The sequence below is a fragment of the Suricata suricatta genome, chromosome 11, assembly GCF_006229205.1.
Source record: "Suricata suricatta isolate VVHF042 chromosome 11, meerkat_22Aug2017_6uvM2_HiC, whole genome shotgun sequence".
NCBI lineage: Eukaryota > Metazoa > Chordata > Mammalia > Carnivora > Herpestidae > Suricata > Suricata suricatta.
Window position 1 is genome coordinate 25,677,939 of NC_043710.1, and position 20,265 is coordinate 25,698,203.

At 47.8% G+C, this 20,265-nt stretch overlaps 1 protein-coding gene across 17 annotated transcripts in view; it reads right to left on the reverse strand.

The window, feature by feature from the left end:
- The window catches only part of CD44 (CD44 molecule (Indian blood group)), an 87,505-nt gene extending 68,458 nt beyond the window's left edge, over positions 1 to 19,047 (reverse strand). For 10 of the 17 annotated variants that reach the window (XM_029915772.1, XM_029915776.1, XM_029915774.1 and 7 more), the window contains exon 1: positions 18,814 to 19,046. In XM_029915772.1, coding sequence (XP_029771632.1) covers positions 18,814 to 18,880 — 67 coding nt within the window. In that variant the 5' untranslated portion in view covers positions 18,881 to 19,046. Of the gene's footprint in view, positions 1 to 18,813 lie in introns of all 17 variants that reach the window. The other 7 variants (XM_029915783.1, XM_029915780.1, XM_029915779.1 and 4 more) reach the window with 3 other exon arrangements.
- Between the last annotated feature and the right edge of the window lie 1,218 nt (positions 19,048 to 20,265).

Genomic DNA, 20,265 nt, shown 5'->3' on the forward strand with positions numbered 1-20,265 from the left:
CCTGAGCCGAAGTTGGCTGCTTAACCGACTGAGCCACTCAGGCGCCCAAAGCTAGCCCTGGAGAAGCAGGCAAGAAACCTGTCTCTAAGACACTCTGTTCCCTACTGGCTTATTTGAAGGGAGGCTAGTTTCTGAATGTCTTCCAGAGGGTATGGGAAGCTCCTCTGGAGAAGAAACCAAACTAATTTTCCAGTTCTTAACAAAGCAAACAAGGCAGAAGTGACTATTGACTTTTGCCTTCTAAACAATATAAAGAACAGGAAGCTCAAACAGATAATAGGGTCCATTTCCTGTTTCCTGAGAAACAGTCCTAAAGGAACACTGGGACTTATCTGGTGATACTTGTTTGAAAGGAGAGAGAGCTGTCCCAAATATGTCCCAGAGGGAGCCACGGGGAGTCCCTCCTTATGCCCCCAGCAAGAGGAGTGTAGAAGATCCAAGGCTTGGTTCCGCCAAACTTTGCTTCATTTTTCCTCTGCCCTAACAGAAAATGTTTCCTCCTTGTCTTTCACATCCATCTTGAATGGTCAGACATTGTACATATTCAGCTTCTATTTGGTTCCCTTGCAGAAAGTCATGGAAGAGACTCTTTCTTAGATGATGCCAACCAAGGAGGGGAGGGGGGAACTGGGGTGGTATGAACCATGAAGAAAAAGGAGAGAATGAGAAATGTGGCCTGCTTGCTGATCCTTCTTTGCTTTTAAGCCCTTGTCTCTTATTCTGATAGAAAAGATGATTCAATAGATTATAGATAGATAGATAGATAGATAGATAGATAGATAGATGATAGAGTGAGTGAGTAAGTGAGTGAGTAAGTGAAATACATAAATGGATAGATACACAGGTAGGTAGATAAAGAGATATGTAGATAGATACATAAATAATAGGTAGGTATATAGATGATACATAGGTAGGCATATAGATGATAGACAAAGAGACACAGATAGATAGATAAAGTGCTGGTGGTTGAATTCAGAGATCACAGCCTGAATCCATGAGGGTAAACTACATCCCACAAAACCACCCCAACACTGAAGTGGATACAGGATTCAGAAAAGAGAATTCCAGTTCCAGCTTCATTCATTCAGCAAGGTTTCATCTAGACCCCATGTGGTAAGCCTTGGACCTGGGCATTGGGCAAGGTATACAAGGTCACTGTGTCAGTGGAATTTATGCTCATAGAAGAATACAGATATTAAACAAGTTAACAGCACTGCACAATGCATGTTGTAATAGAAGTACAAGGTGCTGAGTGATTAGCCCAATGGGAAGCCTTTCTGTCCCTAAGGGATGCCACTCCAAGGAATGCTATTTCACTGGAGAACCAAAGGTAGATTGGGAACTAGCCAGCCAGTCAAATGCTCAGCAAGCCTCATGGTCAGGAAATTCATCCTCAGAATAAACCACAAATCATTTTGGTTTAATACAATCCATTTCCTCCAGCTCTTTCATCATTAGATACCCAAAACAAGCAGACCCTCCATGTGGTCTGCATTAAACATCTCTTGGGCTTCTCTTTCTAGGATGCAGTCATCATAAATCCTTTAATGATATTTAGGTGAAAAACAAACAAACAAACAAAAACCCAAAGTTTCCCCCCACACCACTCACTAGATTCATGAGCTAGTTGCATGGAGGTAGGGCCCTGTCCCACAAAACCATCTTGTTCATCTCTGGGCTCAGTAAAATGCTAAGATATTAGACCCTTGAACTTCAGACTCAAAGAAATTATTAGGAAGGTGCTTTCCTGCTTATGAAAAAGCAATTATTAATATAAAATTCAATAGCCAATTTCAGACTCTTGCAAAGTAAGTCAGTCAGGTCCATTGGAAGCCAACACAGTGCAGTGGCATGGACATCAGCTCCAGGAGTGAACAACTAGGGTTCAAACCCTGAATCTGCATTAATGAGCTGTATGACCTTAAGAAAGTCATTAAACTTGTCTCCTATACAGAAGGATAATAATGCTAATCATGAAGTAAATGTAAGGGTTGGTTTCTATAATGGAGCTGAAAACACTTCACACACACATTAAAACACTCTAGGAGTGTAGTTACAGAAAAGGGAAGCTAGCTATCTCCCTTGGGGATGATCATCTCATAATTTACAGGAAGAGATACTCATTCAAGGACATAGTAATTCTTTCTAAATGGATCACTACAGATTAGTGGTCTGCATGCATGGTGCAGCTCCAGCAATGCTGATAGGTTGCAGTAATGAGTTTCTAATAATAAAGTGCTCAAGTGTGCAAACAATAGACTGTTTCTTGTAAATTATGACAGATTTAAGGTTATTCCCTGATACGCTTTTTGGGAGAGATAAAAAAGGATAAAGTCACAGCTCTTATGATTAAGTATAAGCCACAAAGTCCCAAAATGCAGTGTGTCCCTCATGTGAACTCTATCCATTAGGTGTGTCTTCTCATGAAAAGATGGAGGGTGTGTCTTAGGAACACAAGAACTTCACTTTGTTTTTTTTTCTTCACTCTATATACAGTCTCCAACCACACGTCTACTAGGTGGGTGGACACACTTTGGGGCCTTACACTTTGTAACAGATATTTTTATTAGTGCAACAAAGTTCTCCTTATTGAATCTTGATTTTCTTCAAAATCCTGAATGTGTCCTTCATGGCGTGTGAAGCCCCAACTCCCAGCCCCAGTGGGTAAATCATGACTCGTCTAAGTGAAGCACTGTGGTCAGAGTTCTCCCAGCCAATGACCGGTTCTCTGTCAGCATCCCATGGAATGTGACCCCATTCTTCCAGTGAAAAAGAAAGGGAAGTCAGGACTTCTGGAAAATCCATTCTTCTGATTTTGTGGGGAGAAACATTTGTGAATAGGCATTCCCCCTTCTGCTGCTAGATACTGTTGTTTTTTCTCACAGGATGCTTGGAACTTTGGGAGTCTGTTTCAGACTATGAAGAGGGCTAACTTGTAGGAAGACAATGGGCATGGCAGAGAGGGAAGTCAGAAGAAAAGTGTGTCTTTGATAACATCACTAAGCTCCTAAAATCGTCTTGCCTCCAGATTTCTTGTGCAAGATAACATTTTACGAGGGTTTCTGTCTAATTGTTCTGTTACAGAGATATTCAGCTGGCTTGCCCTGATATGGGTATACCAAGAAACATGTGACAGACAGGAATTACATGGGGGACCTATCATCTCCAAGCAGTTACCAATAACAAAGAAGATAAATGAGTCAGGCCCTGTTAGCCAGGTGTTGGACATCTGTACCCAGGGTTCTTGCCCGTTCCTGCTGCCTGGAGCCAAGAGATGCACCTGCATGACCTGGGAGTCACCCTGCAAATCACTCCCTACGCTGACACTAACCAAACCCTGGGCCCCAGCTCCAATCAACAAAGTGCTCCAAAAAAAAAAAAAAAAAAAAATAGACCGAGAAACCTGTAATAAAATCAATGAGATCTGACCCTAAACCAAGGCTTACCATTCAAGATTCCTAAGTAAATTACGGATTTTTTCCCATAGCTTAAAATAACTCCAGCATCATAGGACACTTTTTGTTTCCAGGAGTTTGGGTTCCTCTGCTCCCCCAACACATACTTCTAAAGGTCTCATTCAAAAAGCCTAAATGTCCATCACCTGATGAGTGGATCAAGAAGATGTGGTATATATACACAAAGGAGTACTACATGGCAATGAGAAAGAATGAAATATGGCCATTTGTAGGAAAGTGGATGGACCTTGAGGGTGTCATGCTAAGTGAAATAAGTCAGGCAGAGAAGGACAGAAACCATATGTTTGCACTCATAGGTCTAACAGGAATACAGGAGAAACCTAATGGAGGACCAGGGGGAGGGGAAGAGGGAAGGAGAGTTGGGGAGAGAGAGGGACACAAAACCTGAGAGACTACTGAATGCTGAAAATGAACTGAGAGATGAAGGGGGAGGGGGAGGGGGAGGGGGGGAAGAGGTGATGGTGATGGAGGAGGGCACTTGTGGAGAAGAGCACTGGGTGTGGTATGGAAACCAATTTGACAATAAACTATTTAAAAAAATCATCAGCAGCATCATCAAAGTTTCACTCAGCTTGGAGGGTCCCATGGTTCCCTTTTTACCACTGTCTATTTCAGGACAGACATGATAAACCAGCTGCTTTCAGAATTTTGAGGAGTAGAACTTCCTTTTCTTGCTCTCTTACTCAGTGAGCCAAATGTGAGGCAGCCAGAAGAGGGGCTGCCTTGGCCGGGGTTGCTGAAGGGGTCTGGGGCCCACTCATCAGGCTATTTCTTGATTCTGAGCACTGTTGGGGTTGAGAAGCTCAACAAACAGGGCCTCCAAGGAACTGGGGGACATTCTGTAAACATAGTTACTGCTATTCACACTCCTGGGCTTCGGAGATCTCTCCTGAAGACCAGATGAGGATTCCCTGTTACCCGCTCTCAAAGGCCCCATGGTTCTCTATCTCGGCATTCGCCACAACTGTAATTCAATAAAGGAATAATCATTTGTTTACCCTCATCTTCCCAGATAGACTGTAAGTTAGATGAGAGTAGAAACTGTGTCTCCCTTGTTTCAAATTGTATCCTCAGTGCCCGGCAGGGCTCTTGGCACATAGTACTACTCAATAAATATGTGTTGAGTGAACAAATGAATCATTTGAAAACCACTGATTATTGACTCAGCTCACAGAATTGCTCAGAGAGGCTGGGCAAAAGCCAGGCCAGGTTGCACTGGGCTTTCTGGTTTCCAAACGCTCGTTAAGTCAAGAAGGATTCAGATGAACACCAAATAAGGATACACAAGGTATGGCACAGGAAACCAGGTCCAAGAACAGTAAAGGCTCCAGTGGAGTGTAAACACCTACACTATTTCCCATTGTGCTAAAAAGCCCAATACTCTTTTAGCTTCCTCTCTTTGTCCTGCTAGCATCCTCTCATTTAGGGCCTTTCCTCTATCATCTCAAAGTACCAAACAGAAAGGGTTCTCGACTGAGAATCCAAAGACCAGGCTTTTGATTCTAACTACTTATATGACCTCGAGCAAGTCCCTTGCAGTGTCTTTGAGATCTCTTTCCCCCATCTGTCCAATAAATGAGTGGCCCACATAATTTTGAGCATCCTTTTCATTTTGACATGCCATCATCTTTGGCTTTTTGTTACCAGCCCAGGATAAATTCTCATGTAGGGTCCTTTCTCCCTTTCTCCTCTTCTCCCTCTTTGGATCCAAATCTGGTTGCTGCTACAGAGGCCCAGCCCAGCTAGCACTCTCTAAGCCCTCTCAAAGCATCTGAAAACCCTCCTATACCCCTGCCTCCAGTACTTTTACTGAGTTAGTCTAGCAGGAGCATTGTGATTCAACTTAACAGGGCACCCCTGTCCCCTGGAAATTTGACTATATCTACAGTCCTCAGGAAATGGCACAACCAAAAAGCCTGGGCACATACCACGACCTCCTAGATAAGCCCTGCCCAGGAGGGGACGGCAGCTCTGAAGAGAATGGTGAACATTCCGCAGAATACAATTTCAATGATTGGGGTCAACCAGCAACGGGAGACAGAGATAAAGGAGAAAGTTACCTCCGGTAATAATAGGACCTTGTAGTTCTGAATCACGTGCTCCTGCCTAGCAGCACAAAACACTTTCACACCAGCAGGCAAAGGTGGAGAGAGGTCCAGGGGAGGCAGAGGGATTATTATCCCCAGGTGGCTCACACAGTGTATTGAAGCATTAGACAGATAAAGCCAGTAGCCCAAGGTCACACAATTAGGCTTTGACACGGTGGGAATTAGAGCAGAGTGTCCTAATCTCACCTGGGGGGCTATTTCTAGGTGACTCTTGGTGGAGCCTTTTGTTTATACCTTGGTTCTATCTTATCAAACCTGCCCAGGCAGTGAGCTTGCTTTCTCCCTTGGGCATGAGTAGTGGGAAACTTGAGTGGTCCAGGGTGGGCTGGCCCGCCCGCGTTCAGAATCCTGCCTTCTTGATTCGGATGTTACAGGTGGGACCCAGAGGGGCCAGTCTGTGGAATGCTGTTACTGTTTGCATTTGGGAGGCACGGAAGAGGCATGGAGGAGCCCCAAGTGGCAGCTGAGAATGCAGAGAGGCTCCAGGGCTGATAAAAGTTGTAATTAACATGTGCCTACAGCCCTTTCATCTTCAAAGGCTTTACTCACATTCGCTAGTTATTCCTCCAATCACCCCCATGGGTGAGGCATCATTTTTGTCTTCTCAGTTTGCAGATGGAGAAGCTGATGTGGAGAAGGGGCCTTCTGCCAAGGCATCTGGCTCTGGTTCAAACCGAGGAGATTCCTGGCTCCCAGCATCGAACTTCACTTGGGGTGACGAGAAAGCAGTGCAAATGAATCCCAAGAGAAGGCTCAAGCAACCAAACTCCCCCAGGGAAGAGACTGCGTTTATACTGTGTTCTGGAAGGAGGTGGAGTCTACAGAAAGACTTGCTGACTATATTCGAGTGGGTCAAGTCCCAGTGACATGCAACTGTAAGAAAGTAAAACTAGAAAAGCCTGCTGCTCCACTGCGATCTTATCCCCATGAGACAGGGGTTGGGTCCTCCATCCCGTGCCTGTGGCAGACATCACTAATGGACCACAGCACCGTCTGAGGCTGAGTCAAGGTTTAGCTTCTGAGCGCAGCCCTCCAGGCAGCGTCTGGTAACCAATGGGGAATGACTTTTGCTTTTGGTGCTGTAGGGCTTGCTTGGGATTCTCTTAAGTTGCCACTGTCCAACACGGCCAGAGCTGCTGAAGTGTTATCCCAAGTAGAGCTGGGGTCTGCCCCACTTCTGAACTCTGTCTAGTGGCCTCTGAAGAGGGAGTCGTGAGAACATCCCTGGGGCAGAAGAACTGGATCTTGCAGATGGTGCCACTGACACGTGATCACCTGGAATCTGTCCGACGTCATCCCTCGGTGTTCCTCAGCTTGGCCTCTCTTATTCGGGCAGGCTGAGCCCTCTCCTGACCCCATCAAGCCAGACATATTTGCCCCCACTTGAAACTTCCAGCTCAAGCTTTGCACTTTAGTGGGTTGCCCTATTCTCTCCTCACTCTGTCCATTTTCTTTCACACACGCATCCACTTCATCCTCAAATCCCACTTCTTTCATGAAGCCTACACAATTGCCACTCACAGAGAGTCATCTTCTGGCGCTTGAAGAGATGTCCTCTTGTAGAGCTCTTTCTTCTGTTTGACTTTCCCCCTCAAAACTGTAATAAGAAGCCTTCTGAGGATAGAAACTAGATCTCCCACCTCCCTCCCTTCTTTCCATGGTGCCAATTACACTATACTTTTTAGTGAATTAATTTAGTGAGTTTATCACCATTTTTCAGTTAGGGAAATGGGCAAACCATAAGGTAAGTTGTGCACACAGTCCTTCTGTGACTAAGAGGGAGAAATGCCAAACCTCCACTGGCTGCATGTGGTTGTCACTTCACCTAGGATGTTGTGTCTATGGGATTGGCTGAAGGTACAGATGACCAAGTGATAATTGAGGGCACTGCATATGACAAGAGAATGGAACCCATCTGGTATTTTATTTCAGCTTCTGGTTGGCGGATTCCAGATGGATGTGAAATGGGCTCACTCAGGATGAATGGACTTTCAGTGACTGGCAGAAGATCAGAACCCTGATGAGGCATTTAGTCCCTGACCCACTTTGGCATGTTTCTAAGTAGTGCTATCTTTACGACATTCTTTTTATCTTTTCTTCATTACTTCTTCCTTCCTTCCTCCCTTCCTTCCTTCCTTCCCCTCTCCCTCTTTTCCCCTTCCTTTCTTTCTTTCTTTCTTTCTTTCTTTCTTTCTTTCTTTCTTTCTTTCTTTCTTTCTTTCTTTCTTTTTCTTTCTTTCTTTCTTTCTTTCTTTCTTTCTTTCTTTCTTTCTTTTTTCTTTCTTTCTTTTCTTTCTTTCTTTCTTTCTTTCTTTCTTTCTTTCTTTCTTTCTTTCTTTCTTTCTTTCTTTCTTTCTGTTTCTTCCATCTTTCCTTCCTTCCTTTCTTCCCTACTTCCTTCCTATCTTTTTCTTTTCCTCAGCAAAAAGATGTCCCCTTCTTTCCTTCCTTCCTTCCTTCCTTTTCTTCTTTTCCTAAGCAAAAGAGGCTTGTCTGGCTTTATGAAAAAGAAATAAATATCTTAGCAGGAATCTGGAAAGTTATCCATAGAAGCAGCAACTTGCCATCTCAAAAGTCTGCCTTTCCCAGTGCCTTGGTGTGTATATGTATGTACATGTCTATGTGTGTGTTTTGTTTGTTCTTTTTTTTAAGACCCCCCCACTGCTACCCTACTTATTTTCCATAGGCTACTATAGCTCACCCTCTACGTGCTGCTTTGCCTGAATATTATGGTTTGTTTCGCACCAACATGTTACAGCATTCCCTTGAGGCTGAAAAATCCAAGTTACCCATGGAACTTTGAGAGTGAAGGATAGAATCTGTTCTCTTCTTCATGAGTTAGATTTTCTGGTCACTTGAAACAATGTTTTTTTTTTTTAAAGTACAGTTTCAGGTAAAGGGTATTGCATTCAAATCCTGCAGGTAAACCCAGGACTAGCTTCCTGTAATTTTAGCTGTGTGACTAAAACATGTTCCTAACTTCTCTGGCCCACGTTTCTTCATGTGTCCGTTCCCAAGCAATTGAAAGGAATCAGTCGAATCCTCTGAACAAAGCACCTTGTTCCTAAGAGTCATGCTTGTCCACTGAGGTTTAGAGTGTAACTGGGTGAATGGACTTGTTTCTGGCATGGATTAATAATTCACTTCTGACATTTAATACAAACCAGGCATCACTTGTTTTTTTGGCACCGCATTACAGTCATGTTATTCTTTCCATTAAGTTTTATGAGGCTTAGGTGTTCGTGGCCCACAGAGAGGTGGATTTATAGAATGTGAGGCCTGGAAAGGACTTTATAGATCAACTGGAATCCAGCCCTCTCATTTTAGGCATGGAAAATTGAAAGTAAATAGGGGTGAAATGATTTGTTCAGCAAACTAGAATATAATAATATAATAGCCATTTCTATTTGTGAGGCCCTCTATGTGCTAGACACCTAGCTCTAGACACCACATGCTAAACGTTGTTCTAAACATTTAACATGTGCACTGAGCTCATGCCTCCCTGAAGTGGCGAAGGGCAGAATCAACCTGAAGTCTGCCCCTTTTCACAGCCCTTACTTCTTCTCCACAGCCCTCCTCCAAAGCCAAACTCCATTTCCACTGCACCACATTAAACTTCTGGTTTGGCACAAGTGGTCTTTGGAATGGAAGGTTTTCAAACCATTGAAAGAAACAACTCCCCCCTTTCTTTTCTTTTAACAGAGTGGACAAAAGTCAACATCTTTCCTCTAAGCGTCATTGAGAACATGATTTTGAGACTTGGGTTTTTTTTTTTACACTTGAGACCAGATTTGGAAGGAAGACCTGGAGCTTAGGGGCAGACAGACCTATAGGAAATCAAGACCCTGACTTACTGAACAAGACCCAGTGAGCTCTGAACCTCCCCCACCTTGCCTGACATGTTGGACTTTCAGAAAGGTACACTCAAAGAGAATGCAGAGAAAAGCAATTTCAAGGAGGTTTGAGGATCACTACAAGGGACACTAGAAAAAGCAAAATTAAAAGGTTTCTATAGACCAGAAAGTAAAAAAAGGATGAAAAAGAATTAGTCAGAACCTATAAAATCTAGAAATTTCATTCATTCAGTCAGGCATCCAAATTCTTTTTTGAGAGAGAGAGTGAGAAAGAAAGCATGAGCTGGGGAGGTACAGAGATGGGGGTGGGGCAGAGGATCCAAAGCAGGCTCCATGGTGACAGCAGAGAACCTGATGCGGGACCCAAACCCACGAACCGTGAGATCATGACCTGAGCCAAAGTCAGATGCGCAAACGACTGAGCCACCAAGGCATCCCAGCCATCCAGTATTTATTGAGCATCTACATTAATTGGAGAACTGACACTTGGGGGCTATAGCAATACAAACATGTATATAATGTACATAAAGCATGAACTTTTCCCTAACGAGTTTCTATGGTCACCAGTGAAAGACAACAGTTGGCCAAACAGCTCAGAGGCATCCGCACACTTCCTTCTTTTAGACAGAGATGTGCTTGTGGGGCTTTTACGAGTTATCAGGGAGAAATAGGAAAACAGAAGAGTAACAGTCACTCTCAGAAGTCAGGAGGGGTGTACCTGACCTTCAAGGATGACATTGGGGAGCCAACTTGTCCTCGACACAAGATCCACCGCAAAGATGAACTTCTGGGCAAAAGATTTCCAGGGCAGTGTCGTTTCCCTCTTCAAGTCTGATCTACCTCTGTGCAACCAGCACTCTTATAGGTGCCTGAGCCCGTGTCTTCCCTTTGCAGGAAAACAGGAGTGTGCAACAAGCTGGCATCGGCGGGGCTGACTCGGTGACACCCACGGGTCCCCCGCAGGCTGTAAGAGTATGTAGCTCTTCTGGGCTCTGCTTGAACCTCACGCCCGGCAATGCCAGCATTTGTGACTCTGGCAGGTGGTGGATCTGCATTTACTACCTTTGGAGTGTGTGAGGACTGGGGGCAGGGGCCTGGGCGGAAACCACCTTCTAGACTGGAGGCAGGAGACCAGGTACTGGTCGAATGCAAGTGCCGGTTTCCCCCTGGCTTCTCAAGTTGCATAATGATAAACACTGGAGAATGGGCTTTACTGCCATCACCCTAATGGCTCGGCAGATTCTCTTTGAGAGAGGACGTGGGAAAAGATGCTGCCTAGACCTAGGACTGGTGTCACGGAAGGCACTGCAGACCTGCTCAAGTGAGATTCAAACAGGTAAGGAATCTGTGAACCTCTGAGCTCAGGGTCCCTTCTTACAGACCGAGTCAGATGTCCCCGGGGGCTTTGCCTCCACCCTTCCTGGGTGCCTTGTTTCTCAGGCAAAGCATCCAGAGGAAACCCTGCACATCTCCCCCACCTCCCCATGCAAGATTCACCTGCTGGGACACACAGAAGCCAGGCCATTTTTAGGTTTAGGCTAGGGCTGGGAAGACAGGCTGCGTCCACTTCTAGTTTTTGCTCCATTCCTTATGCCAGGGTGAGTGCAGCCTGATCCCTGCTGGCTGCCTCTCTGAGCTTCCTCCCCCCTCATCAATTTTAGCTGGTAGAGAGAAGGCCCTGGGACCAAGGACCTTGCCCTGAGAGCAAACATGTTCCTGTTATTTGACTGACTCTTTTTCCAGCTTTCTCCATTCACGTGCCAAAGCCCCACATGATGGAGAAACACCAATTAGCGATCTTTGCCTTTCATCCAGGGGCCAAGTAATGAAGTGATAATGAACAAATAACTCAAGCCACCATCCCTTTCAATCCTCTTCCCTCCCTAACTCTCCACCATACAGAAGAGAGAAGAACTTCTATGCAAGAATTGGAATGAATGAGCCACTCAGAGTATGAATGGGGAGAACTTTCCACAGCCACTTCTTTCTCCTTCATATTTGCAATTCTAGCCTTCTTCTGACATCATGTTCTACAAAGGGAGGGCAAAGCTACCTCTATGGACGCTATGGCCTAACCCACACCAATTCCCAAATGGAGTTTATGAAAACAACCAGAGCATGACCAGTCATCACCATCTGGGTTTCTGAGGGCCCTGATGTCTTCATGTACTAAGAGAACCAGTGAGAGCTTGGGCCACTGGGCCAGACCACCTAGGTTCAAATCTCAGCTCCATCACTAGAGCTCTGTGGCCTTGGACAAGTTACTCAGATGCCCTATGGCCTAAAAGAGGGCTAATAATAGCACTACATCATAAGGTTGGTGTATGGATTAAGCAAGCGAGTGTGCAGGAAACGGAAGGTCCCAGTGTGGGCATATGGCTAGTAGTGTTAAGTATTCACTATTGCTACATATTGTGGTGATCGCTATCTCAGAAATACACAACTCACTGCAAAGAAACAGTGCAGAAGGTACAAGAGCCCTCTCTAACTGACAAGAAAGTTGTGGGGAAGAAAGACTGACTTCCAGGCACCTCCAAAGGAGACTTGCAGTGATACACTATAGCAAATGGGAGTAGTCTTTCCCAGCTGGAGTTTTGCAATTAACCTTTACTTTGAAAAGCTGGAGACTCGAAGAAGAGTTTTGGGGCCCGAGTTCTGCAAATCACCTCCTCGGTGACTCAGCCCTCCCCACCCACCTGTCTGCCCACACTTGCACTTAGGAGGGCCACTTGCCTCAGGTGGACACACCCAGGCAGCCAGCGCACAGCACACTCAGGGAAGATCTGGCTTCGGATGTTCTTTTCCCCCACGACATCCTCCCCTCGTTCCTCACTTGACTCCCCAGTGTCCGAGGCTCACTGGGCAGATGATCCCTGGGTAGGCAGGACCTGCCCCCATTGTGGGCAACTCCAGACTCAGCGAGCTCCATGGGGAGGAGGCACGGTTTGCTGTTGCCAGTGAGGCTTTCCCAGCAGGCGGTAGGCTTCCCCTACCCCCCTTTCAGGGGCTGCAGGAGAGCCACAGAGAAGGTGAGAATTTTCTGTGAAGCTCTTCAGCTTCTCTCCCAGCTGCCACCACCTGCCAGAAGCAGGGGGGTCAGAAGGGGTCTCGACGTCGGATCAGCATCTCCAAAATAACCGGACCTCCAAGTGGGCCGCTGCTGGGGAGTGTTTTATTTTGAGGCTTAAATTTGGGGGTTGGAGTCATCATCTGCCTGTCTCCCTCTCCCTTCTTAGCCCAAGAAGCTGGTAACCCTGTCCTTAGACAGACGTCCTTGGCCACAGCAAGCAGCCACCAAAACCACAAACAGACGGGTGATCTCCCTGTTTGGGGCAGACCAAATGAGAGCCCAGTGGCGGGCAGCTGACCGGCCAAGCGCCCTTCTCAGCCCTGCCTGGAGCAAAACAGCCATCTCCACTGTTACCAAAGACACACAGATGTAGTTGCATCCTATGTATGGTGTCCAGAATATTCTGTACACAGGATGAAGTTACTTCTATATTCTGGATATTCATTTTAGTTCAAAAGTTACTGGCAGCTAGGGCCAACCCTAGGATCTGGGACCACCAGAAAAAAAAAAATGTTACACATTTCCTGATGTCAGGGGGCTCCCAGGGTCCTAAGGAGGAAAGATAATAGAAGAGATGATAGGTTTTGGGTTTTCCCCCTTTGAGAAGTGTGAAAGTCATTAGCACCCCCTGGCCTCACAAGATAAAAAGGCCTCCATGCATGGTTTTACTGTGGAGTTTTAAGGCTAGTTAACTGGGGCCCTCTGAGAACCAGATGCCACATAGTCAGAGGGGAGGTTACTGGCATGGTGGCCCCCTTATGATACCAGATTCTCAGTGTGGCGTGGCTTTATCCATCACCACCACCAATGTGGCAAAGTCTGAGCCATTTTTGGTTGTCACAACTTGGGGAGGGCGGGTGCACTCCCAGAATCCAGTTCGTGGAAGTCAGAGATACAAGGTCAGCCATTACCTAGGAAACCATATACTACATCCACCATGAGCTAGCTCATGTTGTTGAATACACTGTCTAGTTGACTAACTTACTAGAGAGTGGGTAAATTAATAGCAGGGTAGCAGAGATAGACACACCCCCTTTTCATTCTGTTTTTTTCATATATTCAAATCTTATTTTGTCCCTATTGCCATTTTGTCTCCTTCATGGATCCCTCCAACCTCCCTTGCTGTGTGTGTCTTGGCTCAGAAATGCTGTCAGGCTTACAGTCTAAAACAGCCTTGCTATCGATCAGTGCTACATGCTCTGCCTGTAACACCCCAAGGTTCTTAGCTATAAGTGCCAACCTCAGACATGTAATTCCTCTGTGGTACCCACCACAGTGTGGGACCACAGAAGACACTTTATAAATTCTTAAGGACTGACCTGCAATATTCACCTTACGTGCAAACACATGGGCTCAGATGCACACATACTTAGAGGCACACCTTCAGTGTACACATGCCCACATCTAGCAAGCAAGAATCAAATATGGGACTTGTCTTGTACTTCACATACTGGGGTGATCAAGAAGTGGAGAGCAAAGGAATATTAAATATGTCTCTCCAATGCACACATTTTTGGAACCAGACATCAATGGAATCAGACACTCAATCCCTTAAGGAGTTGTAAGGATGTGAATTTCAATTACGTAAGATGTTTTGCAAAGTTTTTGACTTCTAATCACATGAAGCTATTTATTTATTGGTAGAGAAGTATATAGACACTTAGTCAAAATATATACAATGTGTCAACTGGTAGAATATTTGCACTTTGAAATCCTGACTGTCCTAGAAACTTTGGCATGCACCATCACTTTATCCATGCCAAGCCAGATTCCACAACCACAGACTAGAAAACACCCCTTCCTAACTCTATCGGATTGGTCTGGCTTCCCACACCCTTGATGGCCAGTTTTGGGGGAGTACACTTTTTAAGAAAGCATCTCGACTTGCTCAGTGCATGAAAAGTGGGGTTTGAATTTAAGGTAGGAAGCACTAGTCTACCCTGATGATTCTAAAGAATACACTTGTGTGCTTCCCATTCAAGCAGGGACACAAAGGAAATTGAGTCATCAGCTTCTCACTGTGCAACCCCCCCCCTAGAATTTCTTTCTGAAGCAGAAAAGATCCCCTTTGAGAACCATGCTTTGTCTGTCAGCATCTGCCACCTGCTTCATCTCTTCTTTCACAAGAGTCACTTCCTTTTTAGACCCTGGGTGGAGTTGGCTGAAACAGAGGTGCTGGGGAAACATAGCTCAGCCTTAGCTGAGCCCCAGCACAGCCCAGTCCCCAGCCCAGGCCCCAGCACAGGCCAGTCTAGAGCCAGCTCCAGCCCAGCCCCAGCCCCAGCCCCAGCACAGGCCAGCACAGCCCAGTCTAGACCCAGCAGCAGCCCACCTGCACTCTGTCAGGGAACCCCAGCTTGAAACATCAGCCTGGACACTGTAGACTGATCTAAAGTCTCACCTGGGAGACACCACACCCCCTAAAGCTCCATTCTGCCTTTCAGTTCAAGACCCTTGACTTTTGTAGAAAACCATGTCAGCCTACCACCTGGGTCCTCAAGACTTTCCCTCTCTGGAGCACAGACAGCCCCCTAAATAAACACTGAAGATTTCCAGTGAGCATGTGAGGAGGGGCTTTCTGGGTCAACGCTTCTAAAATGCTTGCAGGGTTAGGGTGAGGGCCTCTGCAAGCCTCTTCCTTAATTTTCAGGCAGAGGACATTGCCCTAACTTGTCTCTTAGACAAGGAACAGCCTCTCCCTTTTTCCCTGCAAATGAGAGCATGTCTAGAAGGGCAGCTGGGCGCTGATAAGGGAATTGACTTATTTTAGTAACAAATAACTAGGCTGGCATCTTTTGACAGCTGTGGCCAAGCCTGGGGAGAGACAGTCCAGAGCAGGGCAGGGTAGAGCGGCCAAGAGCCCTCAGCCGGCCAGGGGGAACGAGAAAGCCATTCATTCACACCAGGCGTCGAGTAGCTGGTCACAAGGGATGGGGAGACTATGGGAACGACATACGAACAGTTTCCAAAGCAGTGAATCAAAGGAGCCTAAGCACCGGAGTCTAACACAGGGGCTGTTAGACAATGGGAAACTCCCACTCCACCATCCCCTGGCTGTGTGTCCTTGGGCAAGTCATGCCGCCTCCCTGAGCCTCGATTCCCTGATCTAGAAAATGGGGCTAACTAAACATATTTAGGACATCCTGAAGCTTGTATAGAATAATCTATTCTACCGCCCTGGCTGAATGCCTCACCCAAAGCCAGTGCTCAGTAAATGCACTTCCTGGGACTTAGAACCCTATTTTCAGTAGCAGTGCCAGGCTTTTAAAACAGGGGTGCTCTTTAACTCTGAGGGGTCTGGCCATGCTCCAGGAGGCCCTGGGAGGTCCCAGGACAGTACAGGGACTCTTCCTCGAGAAGAAACTTTGTTTTGTGGTAAGGAATATATATCGCTGTTCTTTATCTTAAACTCAAACTGTGTACATTATAGAGTACAGTATAAAAAAGTTGTAGTGAAAGTTGAAGGTAGCATTTAGGGCGTGAAACCAGTGTTAGGCTCACCGCGGGGACAAAGGTGGCATTTTTGGTGATGCGGGTATTTCAGAGCCCCATGGATGAAAAATGTCCAGCCCTAAGTCTGTCTGCAACATGGAAAGTCACTTCTTCCTTCTGTTCAGGGTCTGCTTCCTCCATGGGAAAAAGAAGGGTTTTTTCTAAATGGTCCTAGAAGTGCCATCAGTGAGTCTATGACAATGAGTCAAGAAATATTTTTTGAATGAATGGAAGGGGGCCTGTCGTAATTTAAGAATTTCATGCTGCCCATGCTGCATCTGCGTGGGGCAATTTGAAAGAAAATGGAACCATTTGCTACTGGCTGCCAGCGTCACACACACCTACTTGGCACCGCGTCTTTGCAGGAAATGAGACGTCCAATGTGTATCTGGTGAATAACTGAATTAACTGATGCTAACCTCAGTAGTGATGGATTTCTTGCTTCTCCACCTGGGAAAACACAGCCAAAGCCCTAACTCCCAGGAAGAGAGGTCTCTAGTACTCCCAGGGAGCAGAAGGGCACTTGTTACCCTCAAGAGCTCCCAGATGCACCCCGCTTTCTCAAGACCAGGGGTGCAACTCCCCAGCAGTAACCTCTGGCCCACAGGAGAAAGAGGGAGGCGAGATGTGGGAGGGCTCTTCCCACTTGTCCCCTACCCACGGCTGCTTTCCTCTTCCCGCATATGACACCTAATTCACAGTGTCTGTTCTCCAACTTAATTTCTCGTCCAGTGTTGCTTAATTACATTTGGCCATTTCTCTACTCTTTGCTTCCAGATATGAAGTACGGACCCGTTCTTCCTCCCCCAAGCCTTGCTCCTTTCCAAAATTTCCTCATTGTCTTCTGGAGATCCCCCACTCCCAACCGGGGCGCTGGGGCAATAGGACTGCCTCTGTACCCCTCCATTTCCTCCTTCCCCTCCCTGCCCGCCCAGCCAAGCTGCTGTTAGGTCACGTCTCCCTTCCAAGTCTCAGTTCCTTCCAAACAACATTACAAGCACATGAAACCAAGGCCCAGGCAGTTATTACTATTGGCACTTTTTTGTGCTTCCTCCAAATGACGCTGCCCAAAACGACCATGAAAACGTGGGGCAGGAGTGAGCCCTCTGGTCTCTGGGTCAGGATAGTGTCAAATATTTGGGGATGTGACCCTTAAGAAGAATCAGGGAGACTGGTTGGAAGAAGTCAGGAGCCAGAATCCTCAGACACAAAGCAGAAGACATCACCAGGAGGTAATATACAAACAAACTTCCCCAGAGGTCACAGAGAAGGCCGGGCCCAGGTTTTCTCTTCTCTGGCATGCCAAGTGTTTTTGCCTTTCAAGGACTTCTTGGAGCTCAGTTCGCCCTGGAAGCCTCCGAAGGCCTCTGGTCCACCTCAACCCTCCACCCCCAAACTCTTTCCAAGTAAGTCCGTGCCATACATATAGTCTAACATATTCCCACAAAGCAAGCCTAATGGACCTGGGTTCACATGCGCACCAATCCTTCTGGCTGTGTGAGAACTGGGAAGTTACTTAACCTCTCTGAGCCTTAGTTTGTTTCCCTCCTGAAACAGGGCTTAATAACAGGACACTTCTCCCCGGGTCACGGGTCACAGTGAAATAAGGTAACACTTGTAAACATTTAGCACAGTGAAAGTGTGCAATAACTGCTGGCTGGTGCTGTCATTTCTTCTATTATTATCTTTATAATTCTTTCTGTTTCAGGAATCTGAATCTTCGATCCCCACTTATCCCCAATCTGAAGTATCCAGGCAAGACTGTATCTCTACTTTCTTGGTACCCCCAGAGCTGGGTTTAATAAATACTTGCTGAGTGGAATTAACCATAGGCTGAGCTGTCTTAATGACCCAGCTGGCACTTCTTAAAAGAAGAATTAATTTTGCTAGCAATAAGCAAATCAGCCATGTAATTATCTGTACATCTAGGGACAAAGGGAAGGAACGTTTGGAGTTCAGTCTCACCAGAGTATATCACAGGCGGGCCACCCACTCCACAGCCACTGAAAGACGCAGCCCCGGTTTTGATGGGGTACAGGCAGCCCCAGCTCTGGGGGGCCTAACACCACCCTGATGCCGGGGCTCCTCTCCCTGCCAGGCTGGGAATATGAGCCACGTTACTGTCTGGATTTCCCCTAACTGATTGGCAGGAGCAGGAGGTTTGAGTAGCTGGCTCAGTCATTGCCTTTCCTCCTCACACTCCCTGCCCCAGGCTGGCACCTCGTGGAAACCCAGAACCTCACAGAGCTGGTTCAAGTTCCCACAAGCGCTAGTCAGTGACCGGAGCCAACTGTAAGCTTGGGAGCCCAGGCGCAGTGGGGAGCTGCAGGGCGCCGGCACCCCTTTTCTGGAAGGCTCATTGCCACCAGCTCTCACACCATCTTCTCTAGGACCACCTGGCTAATAGCCCCGGCCCCCGCCCCGCCTCGCCCTGCCCGGCGACAGCCCAGCCAGGCTTCCAGCGCCCTTGGAGCCTGTCCGTCCAGACACCGGCTGGGCGCGCCCACGAGTACAGTTACTTTCTGCCTTGTGCTCCGGCACCGGCACCGGAGACCTCACCCCAAACTGCGTGCCGGCAGCCGGCCCGGCCAACTTTCTTCGCTCTTTCTCTTTTCCTTTCAACAAAACGGTGCTTCGCACCAACACACACTCCGAGAGCTTAGCGCAAATCCTCGCCCCGCTCTCCTTAACCAAATCCACGCCGCTCGCCGCCCGCTCGCCTCGGGTCCCCGGGGCCCGCTCAGCCAGGTGGCTGCAGGTTCCGTCCCGGCCGCCCGGGCCACTCCCTCCCGCTGCCCCCCCGCGGCACTCACCGATCTGTGCCAGGCTCAACTGCAAGAGGCACAGTCCCCCGGCTAAGCGCCACCAAAACTTGTCCATGGTGCGAGCGAACCGAGGGGGCGAGCGGGGATCCGGTGCGCTGGGCGGGGGCCGGCGGAGCGCGGGGCGAGCTAGGCGGCCCGAGCCTATCGGGGGCTGGGGTCCGGCTGGGCAATGAGGGCGCCTGGGAAGTTGGGTGCAGTTTTTATTCAAGGGCTGAAAGAGTGACCTAAGAGGGAGGGAGGGAGCGAGCGCAGGACACACCCAAGCGAGGGGGCTGTGACTAAGCAGCCGCCGCAGTGGTTTAAAGACGTAGCAGCCCTCCCCTGTGCTGGCCCTTCCGCCCCCGCCCCGTGCCCGGCGGAGACCGTAAGCCCGGGCGGCCTCGGCGGGGGCCCGGGGGTGCTTGTGAGCCCCGGGACGCACCGGTTTCCTCTCCCGGCCCGTTGGAAGGGCGTCCTCTGGCCGGGCAAAGGGGATGGCCGGGTCCTGAAACCTTAGTCCCGTTGGGTTCAGCCTTCGACCCCTCGTCTCCGCTAGGCTTCTTGTGAATGGGGCTGGAAAGTGATCTCTCGGAGTTTCACCGGCTGCTGGATATTCTGGGAGAGGAGATGGGATCTCGGCGAGGTCACGCACTGGGTAGGGGCGCTCCCCAGCTCACGGTGGCAAGGAAGGGTGGGGAGCTTGGGATTCTTCCCCGGGAAGAGGACAAGCGCATTCTTCTTCCCCTGAAAGAGTAGTGACGTTCCGCATGGCTCCAGTGGAGTTTTGCTTCTTATCAGGGCGGTTCAGAGAAAGCTAGGTGGCCAGCCAGGGGGCAGCTATTTCCCTCCTGCAACCCGTGTGTCAACTTCCAGTCCCAGGGTGGCGCCTGGACCTATCCAGTCAGCCATTCATCCTCCCAAACGTCCTTCCACCTGCCCATCCATCATCTACCCATCTTTGCTCACAGCGCTCGAGGGCTGATGCGTCTATTCATCTTCTCTACCATTCACGTATCCAACCACACACCCTTTCTTCCATCCATGGATCTCCTGCTTACTCTTCCAACGACTCTCCCATACCCCTTCTCCTCCACCTTCCCATACACTCTTCCACACCTCTTCATAAATCTACATCCATCCAGCGGTATGCAGTCCTCTTCTCCAGCCAGCCGGCCGGCCGGCCACATGTGTTCTTCAGTGCATCGTTCCATGTCCATCCCCCCGTCATCCACATACCCATTCGCCATTTTATCCATCCTCTCATCCACCAAATGTCCACCCATTCTCTCTTGCTCCTATTTATACTCCCATCTATGCAAACATTCATCCACTTTTCCCCGTCTGTCCTACCCAGTACATCTCAGAAAGGGGAGGAAGATGGTCCTATTCTTCAGGGGAGGGATTTTGAGTTAGAAAAACCATGCTTTGCATTATAATTTCATGTCTCCCTATAATATCCAG